This window comes from Hakea prostrata, chromosome 11, assembly GCF_041222555.1.
Source record: "Hakea prostrata isolate BN-2017 chromosome 11, UWA_Hpros_2, whole genome shotgun sequence".
NCBI lineage: Eukaryota > Viridiplantae > Streptophyta > Magnoliopsida > Proteales > Proteaceae > Hakea > Hakea prostrata.
Genome location: NC_142610.1, coordinates 10,906,393 through 10,919,620, shown reverse-complemented (window position 1 = coordinate 10,919,620; position 13,228 = coordinate 10,906,393). Strand labels below are relative to the sequence as shown.

Here is a 13,228-nt window from a genome sequence, read left to right as displayed (position 1 = left end):
AACTATTAAACTAGAAATGAGAAACAATACTTAATGCGAATACTTGGTAACTTTAGAATTGCATGTTTCTTTATTTAAATGATGGGATTACATTGATGATTGCATGAATTTGTGTCAAGCCCTGTTAAGTAATAATTGAAATGAAATAGGTATAGTAATGCAAGGTTGAAACTGAACTTAAAAAGGCAAAAGTAAATGGAGTGAGATGAGATACAAGGATAGTTTAAATTAACATTAGGAGGGAATTTTGGGACAAGTGGGCATTAACTAGACTGTTAATTGTTTGGGCTAAATGTAATTTTGTTTTAGGTTACATATAATTTAAACCACTTAAGGGAACCAACAAGAATTTTTTGTATAGAACTCCATAAATTATCTTCTAAAATTAAAAAATTATAAAAATTATTATCAAACCACTTTTGGTGGATTGTTTGGCCGGAAATTTATCATCATTAGAAATTTATGTTGTACAGTCTTATTTTGAGTGTATATATGGGTAAAACACCAAAACACTAAACCACTAGAGCTCGTAAATCATTCCAACCTTCAAGAGACGCTTGCGAGGAATAGCAAAGGCTACATCTTGTTGCAGTAAGCACCTTTTCAATCCATTGTAAGCATAATCTATAATCAGTTTGGTTGCCAAACTAGATCCCTTGGAAGCCACCACCTCACTCTCAGCAACAATATATGTTATCCCTCCTTTATTGCATTCATTTTCAACTAACTCTACCTCCATATCTGCTTCTTCGGCATCGATCTCATCAATTTCATTAGTATTCCCCATAAATTTCCTCCCACTCAACAAGTTATCTTCTCTAATGAAGTCCTTCAAACCACTCAGCAATTTAATTTCGAATAGTCCTCGTTCCTGCACCACATCTGTGTACCCATATCTCACAGTGCATCGAAAGATATGTAATGAATGAGGATCAACTCGTCGAAACAAGAAACATTCCTCCTTTGGGACCTTACTTATGGGTAATGACTTGATTGAAACAAACACAAGCACACTGTGCAGTGCTCCCACATTTTCACTGTAATGAGTGAAAATTGGGGAAATGCCTTGGACAAGCTCTGAGTAGAATAGGGCAAGACCTGGTGCTCTTTGAATTTGTGGGTTGCTCGCAATCTCCTTGAGCTTCTGCACTGAAACCTTGTTTTCTAACTCGAACATGTACTTCTTGCGGTGCACAGTGTTCCAAACAAACATCACAGACGTGAGGAATGCAGCAAAGGCTAATGGAAGGTACCCCCCTTGATCAAATTTATATAGCACTGAGCTCAAGAATACTAATTCCACAAGGCCAATGGTTGCAGTGTAGAGGATGATCAATGCAAGATTTGTCTTCCATATCAATATCATCACCAGGATAAGAAACATAGATGTGATTGTCATGACGAACAACACCGCGATCCCTGCATTTCGAAGATAAGTAGATATATATTAGATTAACATAAACAAATCTGATGAACAGAATCCACACATTATTAGTTAGATGAAGAATATGTACCAAAAGCATTCCCAATTTGTTGTGTGGTCTTAAACCCTAGTGTTACAGCAACACATGCTATCATGAGTAAGTTGTTGATCTCTGGAACATATACTTGGCCTTCATATTTAGCAGAAGTGTGGACAACAGTCACTCGTGGGAAACACCCAAGTGCAAGAGATTGTTGGGTTATGGAGTAGGAAGCTGAGATCAAGGACTGGCTAGCAATAATGGCTGCCAATATTGCCACCACCAACATTGGCCAGTAAACAGGTTCTGCAACATAGCCATAATGGAAGTAGAATCACTTGAATTACTCTCAGTTAATGATGATTTGAATCTTAAAGAAAAAGAAGAAGCATGAAGAGTTACTTGGAACTGATTTGTAGAAAGCATCATATACATCAAGAGGATTTTTCCTGAGATAAGCAGCTTGGCCTACATAAGCTACCACAATGGAGGGGAAAACAACAGCACAAGTGCTAATTTGGATCGAGCGAATGTTGAAGTGCCCTAGATCCGCGAACAATGCTTCTGATCCTGTTTTGGATTCATCGAAGACAAAGCAAGCAATCATTAAAATTCGGAAACAAAAGGTTAATTTGTTTACAGATTGATCTAGCCATTTGCATACCTGTTAAGCACAGGACGACACCTCCAAGTGAAATCCATGCATCTTTCTTGTTTGTTTGGAAATACTTGACAATATATGCAGGGTTAAGTGCCTTGATTACACTTGGGTCATATACTATGACGTTATAGAAACCAATAACTCCAATAAAGATGAACCAGATTGTTAGAACTGGTGCAAAGGTGAACCCTACTTTGTCTGTTCCAAATCTCTGAAATAGGAACAAGAGGATTAAGATCAACACAGATATCCACATGATGGTGTCATTAGTCATGGAACTCTTAACTTCCCTAATTCCTGCAACTGCTGATAACACTGCTCAAGAGAAACAAGAGAAGAAGAAGAAAAAAAAAAAATGTTGTTATGACAGCAAAGTCTTCCAATTAATATCACATGGTACAAGTAAATTTCCCTTTTTTTTGAATGATGGATGAGTTTTGTTACCTGAAATGCTTGGAGTAAGTATCCCATCCCCAAGAACCATGGATGTTCCAAGCATGGTCATGAACAAGAGAAAGAACTTTGCAGATTTGCTACCTTCAAGAAAGTGCTTAACAGCTGAAGCAAGACGCAACCGCGTACTCTTCGGTAATTCAAGCTGGTAACTGGATATATCCTTATCTTCATCTTGTTGCTTTTGTGTGAAGCCCACATTAGCATAACGACATAAAAGTGAATACAAAGCAAATGTTCCTCCTGGAAATAGAAGGTGCTTGATTCAGTACTTCATGCTTAATTCTTAGTGTATTTATGTATAATGAAGACATTGAAATAAGAACTAATTAAGTGATTGAAGAGAAGGTTTATAATTAATTACCATCACCATTGTCGTTAGCTGATAAAACAATGAAGACATACTTGATCAAAGTGATCAAAGTAAGGGAGTAAATGATCAGAGACAAAACCCCCAAGATGTCATCACTATGAGAAATTCCATTGGGAAAAATACCAGAAAACACATATAATGGTGAGGTACCAATATCACCATAAACGATTCCAATACTCTGAAATGCAAGCTTCAAGGTGGTTCCCCAATCCAAAGCCTGAAATCAGCCAAGGACTTGATCAAATAATGGAACTTTGATAGGAATTGTTTCAGAAGAAGGTAATTTTTTTTCTTCTTTTTTTCTTGATAACAAGCCATCACGCATTCACATAGCTTAAAAAAAAAAAGCCACATCATAAAAGAAATCTGGTAAACATGTCAGAAGAAGGTAATAAACAAAGAACACAAACCTGAAATGATCTATGGTGAAGATACTTTGCTGTGTCCGTTCCATTCTCCTTATCAAAAGAATCGATTCGCATAAGCTTTGTCACTTGTGGTTGCTCCTGGTTTTCATTTGGATATTCAGCTATCTCCACCACTCCTTCCTTTTCCATTGTGTGTTACTTCTATTTGTGAAACAGAAGCGAAAAAAGTAACTTCAGGAGCTGGGTTTGACAAATCTGTTTAGTTTCATTCAGAAGCTGATCTTTAAAGAAGGTAATACTGCAAGAATAATGGCCACTTGATCTCACTGCAACTCTCACAAAAATTTGTTCTTGTCACGAAACTGGAAGTTCCAGGGGCGACTATTCTGACTTTCACACCTCAAACTACGCAACTCTCACCAACTGTTTGGAATTCCCGGTCTCAGTGCATTGTATCTGCGTGTGAAATCTGAATTTGAGTCTGGAATAAATGCACTTGTGATAGTAAACCATGCCACTTGGTATATAATAAGGTGGTGGCTTTTTATTTTTAATTAAACATGGGAATAAGGTGTGTCTCGGGTCAGAATTCACAAGTCAAAGGGATGAAAATCCCTCACCTTGGAGATTGTGGAGCCAAACAAAATCTAACAAGTGCTATCACGTACGATCAAACGAGTCTAGATCACCTTCTCATTAGGGGAGGTGAGAACAATTAATATGTTTGCTTGATTTTTTTTACAGTACAATAGTGGTGAGACTACCCATCTCACCAATGAATGTTAATAAAATAAATCATATATAAGACTCTAGTGGATCCATGTAAACCTATCACTACTATATGGTGAAGAAATGTCAAAAGAACACATTATTCTCACTTGACGGCGAAAAATGTGATCTGAATTCGAAACGAGTCAGCTTAATTTCCATTCATTCAAACAACGTGTACATGCCTCTTTTTGGGTCAACAAAATAGAATAAATCCAACCATTCATATGATCGATGAAATGGGCTGGGTCTTACTATTTTTTTTTCCGTCCAAAGTGGGTCCCACTATCCTACGCTTTTTTTTTTTTTTTTTTTTTGAAATGTGATAAGAAGCATGCATGTATCATACTAATCATACTATACTAATACTAACACTATTATAAAAGTATAAACTCAAGGGATACAGCTACATTTCATTTCCTTCCTGTATTCAATCAATTTGACTTTTGTTATTAGTATTAAATGATGTCTATAATAGTTAATTAAAATTCTTGAAATTATTCGAATCAATTTAATTCTTAAGTTCTCCCCCTCTCATTTTTTCAAAAAAACTATTAATGGCCAAAGGAATATGAAGAGATTTTCTCGAAAACCAATAAATATCAATTGAGGAAAAAGAAACTGCATTAAAAATGTTTGATCAAAATCATGCATCTAACAGTTCCAACCTTAATTATTATTAACAGGTTCACTTATGTTAGGCCATTCAATTTCAGTGGCTAATATATGATGATTGATAAATACTTCAGACATTTGCGTGTGAAACTTTTACTAGTCATAAAAATGTGACAAAACATGATGCATGAACCACACACCAAACTCATGGACCACACAGGAATTAAAAATAGGCCGACCAATCAGAAAGTCACTCAAAAAGTTTTGACTTTGATTGAATTATTTTAAAATAGTTAATAATTGTATCTCAATTCTCGAAATGGTTTTAAATTATGGATCTTGACCTTAGCTAGTGGATATAATCACATACATGCGGAATATCCCCACTAAATTTCAAACCCTAAGATAATTTATCATTTTTATTATTTTCAATTCTTTATTTCAGTTTAATTTTTTATTTTCTTTTTTTATTCCGTTCTTCTCTCTTGTGTGGACAATGTAGAGTAAATTCAATGAATGTAGGTGGAAGGGAATACTTCGCAATTCCAACGCCCGAGTGGTATTGTCATTCCATTGTTTCTTTAGAATCAGGACAAACACCGAAGAGAAGAACTAGGATGGAATGGGCAAACGAGAATTGGATGGCCCCCCTCTACCATATCTTTAGAATAGTCTATTTATACAGAATGGGTATCATGATAATTTTTTTTTTGATAAGTTAGATTTATATTGAAAGAGCAAACCCATATGCAAAGAAGGCATCTCCTAGAACCCTTTTGAGAGGGGTTAGGAGAATGCAGACAAGGACATTCTCTCCAAGTAGGAAAATAAGCCAAATGATTCCCTCCTCTGCCTCCAATGATTCCTCACCTAGAAGTAGGGGTGTCAACGAATCGAATAGTGGTAATACCATATCCGCATCCCATTATATTCGACAGATTCGGATAATATCCTATCGGTTTTTCAGACGAATTGAATCGGATTCTGATGATAATTAGATAATTATTTTCTTAAGTAAATTCTTCTAAATGGCCATGTATACATATTGAATATAGGTTTTCGACTACCTATTGATATCTTTATCATTTTATTTGGGAGGTTAAGTTTGAAATTTAAGAATTTAGCAACTTTGGTAATTATTTTAGTAGAAAGTCTATTAAAATATTCACATCTCAAGTAAAAAAATTATAAAATCAAGAAAAATAAATCAAAATAAGTAACTTAATCGGATAATTTTATAAGACGGATAATAATCGGTAAGAAAGGGGTATACCATATCCACATCCTATTAGTAATCAGACGGATTCGGATACTGCTAAACGGATGCGGATGTGAATTTGGGAGCGGATTTTGATTATCCATTTACACCCCTACCCAAAAGCATCATAAAGCCTTGAAACTGCTCTTCTTTTAGTCATTTACATTCTTAGCCTGGTGTTCATTTCATTTTTAGAGCAATCCCCCAAAGTTGTCTCTGGCATACCTGCCATATTAAAATCTTTTATGCAACGAATCCCTTAGCCTCCCTCCTTTGGTTTTGCACACTTCATCCCATATTAATTTTTTCTTGTACATTCAAGAATCAACAACCCTGACATGAATCAAGATTTCCAGATTATTTGGAAACAATTTTTTACCCCACCAGAAAAAGTTTTATTGAGCCAATATTAGTACTGACATTTTCAAAGCTATAAATTATAATGCTATTAAAATGGAATATAATGCAAGGGGGAGAAGGGTTGCCTACTTATAAAATATGGGAGATGCCTGTACCAAGAAAGATTTTTTAACTCTTGACTTCTAAGCATTAAAAGGGAAATCAAAGAAAACACGAATTGAAACAGTAACAAAAACAAAAACATACACAGATTCAATGTGGTTTTCATTCCCAAACTCATGTAGTTTCTTTACGTATATTAAAAGCTTAATCCATTAAACCTCTCTTTTAATTTCTTTTATCACCATCAATCTATGTATCAAAAGCATAATTTAGTGTTTTAAAAGGACAAATAAAAAAAAAAAAAAAAAAAAAAAACCAACCTTTGCCTGCCCCTATAGATTTTCGAGCAACAACTTGAATCATCCAAACCGAAACCTTGGTTGTTGGAGAGCATCCCAACACAACTTCTGTTAAACATGTTCAAGACATGCCTTAAGAGTAGAAGAAGCCCAATCCTTTGCTGCAGACTAGCTAAGAAGTTCGCCAACAAGTTTACTTCACGATACAATGTGTTATCCTCCAATCTATGCCGATCTAAATAACGCAACAAGCCATGCCACTGGTGAAACTCAAACTAGGGGAGTTTCCGTAAAGAAATTGCTAACACCACAATCATTGAATCCGACTCGAACCTTTAACTTTGAATTACCAATGTCACGAGCCATCCTCACACAAAACCTACAAATTCAGCTTCCTAGCTTAACACCTAAGTAGCATGGGAAAGAGATGATTATCACCCTTCAACTGCTATCTCTAATTAATCCTGCCGCTCCACCATACCCTGTGTTCCTCAAAGAAGATCCATCAAAGTTTAGTTTATACCATACTTCCTGTGGTCTTTTCGATCTAATCTTTACTGCTAATTTAGGTGCCTGATCGCCCTTACATTAAGATCCATACGATAAGCAATTTGCAAGTCAAGTTGCCCAAAACACCATCTGTAACTCTCAAAGCAGCCTTGGAAACACCCAATTAGCTCCACACACCTCGCCTTCGTGCCTTCTAGCATTGCACTCCAACCAAGTTTAAGTAAGGAACCAAAATGAATCCCCTCAGCCATACCCTTGAAAGGGTAGTTGTCCTTGCTTTTCACTGCCTCCACACCCATACCTCTTCAATTGACAGAATGTTCTCCCATGTCATGTTAAAGAGCACATAACTTCCTCCAAACCCCTTTCACAATGTCATACTCTAGAAAAACATGATAGAGAACTTCTTGCACTTTCTCACATAAGTTACACTATGATGCAACACTGGTTCCTTGTCGCTACACTCCAGCGAGCATCCATTGGCAACCTATGTAGCAGCATCCTCTAACCAAACACACTGCCGTAGCAACAATCTCACCCCCAAGCTGCCCTATACCTATAGCAGCTAGCCACCATGTACTTTCTTCGGACCAAATCCCAAGCTGATTTTACAGAGAAGTACTCCCCTCTTGCATCCAACTGCCAATGACACATGTCCTTTGTTGGAAAATTCTGAATTCCAACCATCTTCACCTCTTCAATGACATATTGAAGAGCCTCTCAATCTACCTTAGAACATCCAAGGCTGATCATAAATAAAATCCGCAACCTTAAGCAAGCTTCCCGTAAGAACTCTATTATATAGAATGGTCATTATTATGAATAAACATTAAATTGCTTAACATTGTTATCTGTATAGATAAATGTAGCATGATTGAAAATGGCATTTCTTATTGGGTGTTAGCTCATTCTTCTTTTAATACTTTTTTGTCAGATAGGAGTAGAAAGAACAAAGGCCATGGTATTTTCAATATCGAGGAGGCAAAGAAGTGAAACTTTAGTTCATCTTTTTGATGTCATCTTTTAGTTTAACGATGAAACTTAAATGTTTATATTATTAAGAGGAGGGTTTGGAGGATGGTTTTGTACCCAAATGATGTATGATCTTTTAAGTTCAGTGTCCTTGAAGTGTTAATTTCTTTCAGTCATGCCATCAAAAATTTTTTTTGGTAGAGTCATTCCATCAATTACTTACATTAACTTTAGCTGCTTTCATCATCTCTTGATGTTAAAGTATAGAATGATTGTTTAATTTTGATATGTTTCACATATTGTGTGATGGATAGAGTGTTTTCTTTGTATGGTTCCGAAATGACTCTAATGATGTGGCCTTCACTAGATTCCTAGATTGGGATGTTACATTATATGTCATGCTTTAAATTATCTTCTAGTGTGCTCAAGGACCTTGATTCGATATATAGACAATTGTTTGGTTACAGGGTAAAGGGTCTTTTTCCCCATAATTGCCACCGTTTTCCCATTGATTGGCAAGTCCAGTGAAGCTGTGAAGGAAGCCTTCTGAAAATCTTAACACAAAACAAATGAGTGGTTAAAGAATTTTTTTTTCTTTGTTTTTTTTTTGGGTAGGTGAGTGTTTATAGATTTGCTATTTAAGCCGGCACACTTCCACCTCCATTTTACTTCCAATGAACTTTGATGTTTTTTCCACTTAGGATGAGATCCATCATATTATCTCTGAAGAACTAGCAAAGCCCACAGATTGGTTAAATTGGGTTTAGGCAGATTATTTGGCCAGCTTGCCTCAATATCTGCACCAAACAACGTATTGATCCTAGCTGCCTCTGAAATATTTTGTGACTTGGTTCATGAAGAGAGGTTAGGGGGACTTTTCTTATTCGAATATATTTCTATTCTTTTATTACATATTCTTTGATCTCGGAGAACGAAAAAAATTAAGTATCGCGTATGCTTTATATTCATAAATACATGGTTCTAATGCATAATATTGAAGTCAACAGAAAAATGGACACGATAGAAGATTGAGATGGAGATAATCTTAAGCTAATACCGATTCTTAGAACCATTGTAGAGATTTTCTTCACTAAGTTCTACCCTACCCTACTTGGTGCATAGATTTGAATATTCAAAACTCTTCTAATGACGGTTTTTTTGCATGCATTTATTATTAGCCTTAAAATCTGAAGAACTGCTTTACTTTTTCTTTCCTTCCAAAGCTGGATCAATGCAAGTCAAGCGCCTATAAACAAACCAGCTCTATTTCCACTGGAATTCAAGCTTTTCAGGCCTAAAATAGCTAAGTGGTAAGTGGGTTTTCTTCTGTATTTCCATTGCAATTTTCCTTTTTTCTTCAGTATAAAATCAGTTCTTACGTTTGACCTTCGAGAATGGAGAATAAGCATCTGAGACAACAGGCTACACAAATAAAACGAGATCTCTTCAATCAGGTTCTTCACTGTTCTTTTTTCTCCTTATCTTCAATTGATTGCTTTCTGACACTAAAATAAAATGCCATTGTTGTAGGGTTATGTTGATCTGCGCTTTGTTCATTTGGAGGGATACCATGAGATTGACAAAAAATTTAATTCTGAGGAAGTTATCTCAATGTTTTTCAGAGAATCTCCACGATGGATCGCTTACATGGAACGAGAATTGTAAGTCAGATTATGTTGAGAAAAATAAATTTCACCATTTGGTGGTTTTCTTTGCATTCTATTTACTGTTATCTTCTTTGCAGAGATCGTAATTTCATCGATTTCACAAAGCTGGATTCAACCATGCAACGGATCAAGGGTAGCAGTGAAAGGTAAAAGAATAGATATGGAAAAAAACAATTAATCTGGTAAGGGAAAGATTTTTCTTTTTTCTTTTTCTGGTGTGGCTCCTCTCCTTTGAGGGCAAGAACATCAAAAAGGCATTTCAACGCTGCTTTGCATGCATGGGAGTTATGGAGTTGAGATTTCTGCCTTTCATTAGGGTGGTGCAAAAATAGAAAAAAGTTAAGCCAACAAGTGAAAGATTTTTCGGGGTCCGATCTCTGTAAGTACAGAAACTCAAGGAGTCATTTAGTGGCTACGTGAGGTTGCGAATTCTACTTTCATAAAGAGGGGGTTGGCGTACTCCGCCCCTATGGAAAATTTTTATTCAACTCAAACTAGTTTAGAAGGAAAAGAAATCTGTTCTACCTACAATGATAGAAAAGTACACCGTTATAGGGTCCTAATTCTCTTCCACCTGTTACTTGAATAATGAAGTTGATAATTTTCATTACCCTTCGCCATTTGAACCGCTCAGTCAAGAGAATCGTCGAGTGAAGATAGAATCATATCCATTAATTTTTCATTTTTAGATATCATTATCTTAGCTAGCTCTAAGATTGAATCCTTGATTCAGTTCAGGAATAGATGGATTCCAATTCAGCTCACTTTACTTGGAATAGGTACCCAATGTTCACCTCAATTTCTTGCCTGACTGTTTGAAATAACTTTATGGAAAAATTCACAAAAAATAAAAATAAAAAATAAAAAAAGAAAATCATAATTTGAAGAAAGGTTATAGAGTATGGATCAGTTTATTCTCAAATCTTTAATCTATAGACGTCTGATTCTTTGCATTAGCACCATGAAAGACAGTTTTTTTACCTGTATTGAAGATGTGACTCTTTTTGTTTTAGTTCTCCAAATGGGTAGAAATTAGTTAAGCCAAATTCCAAACATTTATTTCAACAGATTATTTTGTTTTTATGTAGTCTTGCTGCCTTTTACTGGATGCATTACTTAAATAGATATAAAAATGAATTCTTACAGCGTTGGGGCTAAAAGGGTGGAGGACAAAACCATAGCGTTCATGGAGTGCTGCAAAGAAGGAAATAAAGAAGGGTAAAAATTTTGCTCCCCACTCTACTTTTACTATTTTCTTTAGGTAAGGAACAAAAATTGAGATTTACAATTTGTCACACTCCTCAAAAACTCTTTTTGTGCCTTTGTCATTCTTTCAACCAAAAGATTTCTTTTCTTGAGGTGAAGGGTTGGGGTTGGGGTTGGGGTTTGGGGGGGGGGGGGGGGTTCTCTTGCTTTTCTTGATATAATTGTAATCTTGTTTTTTGCAGATGCAAGGAAACTTTGGAACAAGTGAAACAAGAATATGCAATTCTGAAAGAGAAGCTACAGCCTTATTATCATGTATCTAGTTCTTCTCTTTGAAGTTTATAAGTCCTTCATTTCTACTTGTTATAATTCCTTCCTTATAATATAGTGATTAGTCTTCTTATTATATTTTTTCTCTTCTGAATTTCAGCTTTTAAGACAAGCTGGGCCTGTTGAGACAGCTTCTCTCCCCAATTGAGAGGAGAACATCAACTTGAGTTGATAATAAAGAAGAGATCATACAAAATTGGATAAAAGCTCCTAAGCATGGATTGTTTCAGAGAATATCAATTTGTCTGTTAGGTGCTAATCATGAGATTAATACATATTGGTATTGCTAGGATTATGGTTGTGTTGATAAAACCTTTATTTAGATCTTATTTTGATTAATTATCATAGTTAACTTCTTTAGAAGTGTAAGCTTAGGTTTCTACATTTTCATGATAAGGAAGCTTGAGACTGGAATCAAGAATCTTCAACTATAGTTATTACATAAATGTTCAGGTTTTGGTTATTCAAAGCAGTGTCATGCTCTCTAATCATTTGGATAGATGGGTGTGACTGCTTCTGATGATCAATATGTTTTTTAGTGTATTTATTTGGAATGAGATACCAAATTTGCCTTTGGTGGTTCCTTAAGCTAAATAGATTTGGAATAGATCTATTCCCTCCTAACTAAGGTTTCTCTTAGCAATTGCTGAATAATATTTATTCATTTAGGCTCTTGCACTATTGTGAACTTTATTTCTAAAATAGATCTTTCAAACTTAGCTGCTGAGGTAGCTCTGGTATTCTCTTGGTTAGGTTACAGTCATTAATCATTATGGCCACTGATGATAGAGAACCAGTTGCACAAACTAAGTATATATGTACCAAGAGAGGAGAAGACACTCCGCATTGTGAGCCTTCATGGCCTTGGATTAGTTTGTTTCATGATAGTCAGTTGACAAATAGGATTGATAGTATTCCTTGGATTCTTTAGCTAACTTTGCTCATGTTCAAGCTTATAATTCGATTTTCTCTCAGATGATGATTTTTCGGATGAGTTGCAGTTAATTGGTATAATGTCAATCATAAGATCCTATGTGACTTTTAGATAACAAGTTTTCCATGCCATTATATAATAAATGTGAATATGTGAGTTTTCTTAGACATTTCACGACCAATGAAAGCCTAGTATGATAGGTTTGGCGGCTTTTTCGTATAAATGTCGTTAGTTGACATATTTACAACATTTTGGTCAACTATCGTCGAATGTGCGTCAATAACGATATTTCTTAGGAAACACCTTAGCATATTAATATAAGATGACATTTATTACAAACGACACTATGCTAGCATTAAAGTTGCTGTCGTTACCCTATTTTGTTGTAGTGAAAAAAGAAGAAGAACCCTACATAAATTAATGTACAATTTTGTTATAGCCGATCGTGACACGTCACACTTCATCATGGACTATCTAAATGACACCTTTATTAACATATTTAGAACTTGTTCATTTTTGCATCATTACAGGTAATGTTTCAATAAGGGTAAATCTACATTACACGACCAATTTTTTTTATGTACATTAAATGAATATGGGTGGGAGCAACCAAAAGTGCACATTTTCGACATGATAAATCAAATTTAACTTTGCTATTAGTTAACCATAAGAAAATCTTCCTTTTGTGATCAAGTCTATAACCTCAAATTGCACAATTCATTCCTTTTCATTAACATAAAAATGACGTGGGTGTCAAATCTTTCCAGAAATATTATATTAAATAAATTTTGAGTATAAGGTATAGAAGATAGAATTATAAATCTTAACAAGAAATTTATTAGTCAATGTTCCATATGGAGGAACTTAATAATGAGAGGGCTTGCACTTA

General features: G+C 35.2%; 2 protein-coding genes across 2 annotated transcripts; one reads left to right on the top strand and one right to left on the bottom strand.

Annotated features, from left to right (window-relative positions):
• Positions 1–405: 405 nt before the first annotated feature.
• On the bottom strand, positions 406–3,798 carry LOC149000067 (potassium transporter 5-like). The gene is made up of 7 exons (XM_089140844.1): positions 3,361–3,798; positions 2,942–3,167; positions 2,569–2,820; positions 2,128–2,439; positions 1,866–2,033; positions 1,515–1,769; positions 406–1,419 (listed from the first exon to the last, which is right to left on the bottom strand). The coding sequence occupies exons 1-7, from the start codon at positions 3,505–3,507 to the stop codon at positions 521–523; spliced, it is 2,259 nt and encodes a 752-aa protein (XP_088996970.1). The 5' UTR covers positions 3,508–3,798; the 3' UTR covers positions 406–520.
• Positions 3,799–9,596: 5,798 nt separating this feature from the next.
• On the top strand, positions 9,597–11,553 carry LOC149000066 (pseudo histidine-containing phosphotransfer protein 5-like). Its single transcript, XM_089139117.1, has 5 exons — positions 9,597–9,656; positions 9,733–9,863; positions 9,947–10,015; positions 11,318–11,390; positions 11,506–11,553. Exons 1-5 carry the CDS (start codon positions 9,597–9,599, stop codon positions 11,551–11,553), a joined length of 381 nt encoding a protein of 126 aa, XP_088995243.1.
• Positions 11,554–13,228: the final 1,675 nt, after the last annotated feature.

Bases quoted from the DNA above. Each gene is read 5' to 3' on its own strand.
- LOC149000066 (XM_089139117.1), top strand. From the start codon at position 9,597: ATGGAGAATAAGCATCTGAGACAACAGGCTACACAAATAAAACGAGAT. The intron at 9,864-9,946 runs GTAAGTCAGATT...TCTTCTTTGCAG, and splicing joins GCTTACATGGAACGAGAATT to AGATCGTAATTTCATCGATT. The intron at 10,016-11,317 runs GTAAAAGAATAG...TGTTTTTTGCAG, and splicing joins ATCAAGGGTAGCAGTGAAAG to ATGCAAGGAAACTTTGGAAC.
- LOC149000067 (XM_089140844.1), bottom strand. From the start codon at position 3,507: ATGGAAAAGGAAGGAGTGGTGGAGATAGCTGAATATCCAAATGAAAAC. The intron at 2,821-2,941 runs GTAATTAATTAT...TTCTATTTCCAG, and splicing joins AGCTAACGACAATGGTGATG to GAGGAACATTTGCTTTGTAT. The intron at 2,034-2,127 runs GTATGCAAATGG...AATCCAAAACAG, and splicing joins TGTCGTCCTGTGCTTAACAG to GATCAGAAGCATTGTTCGCG.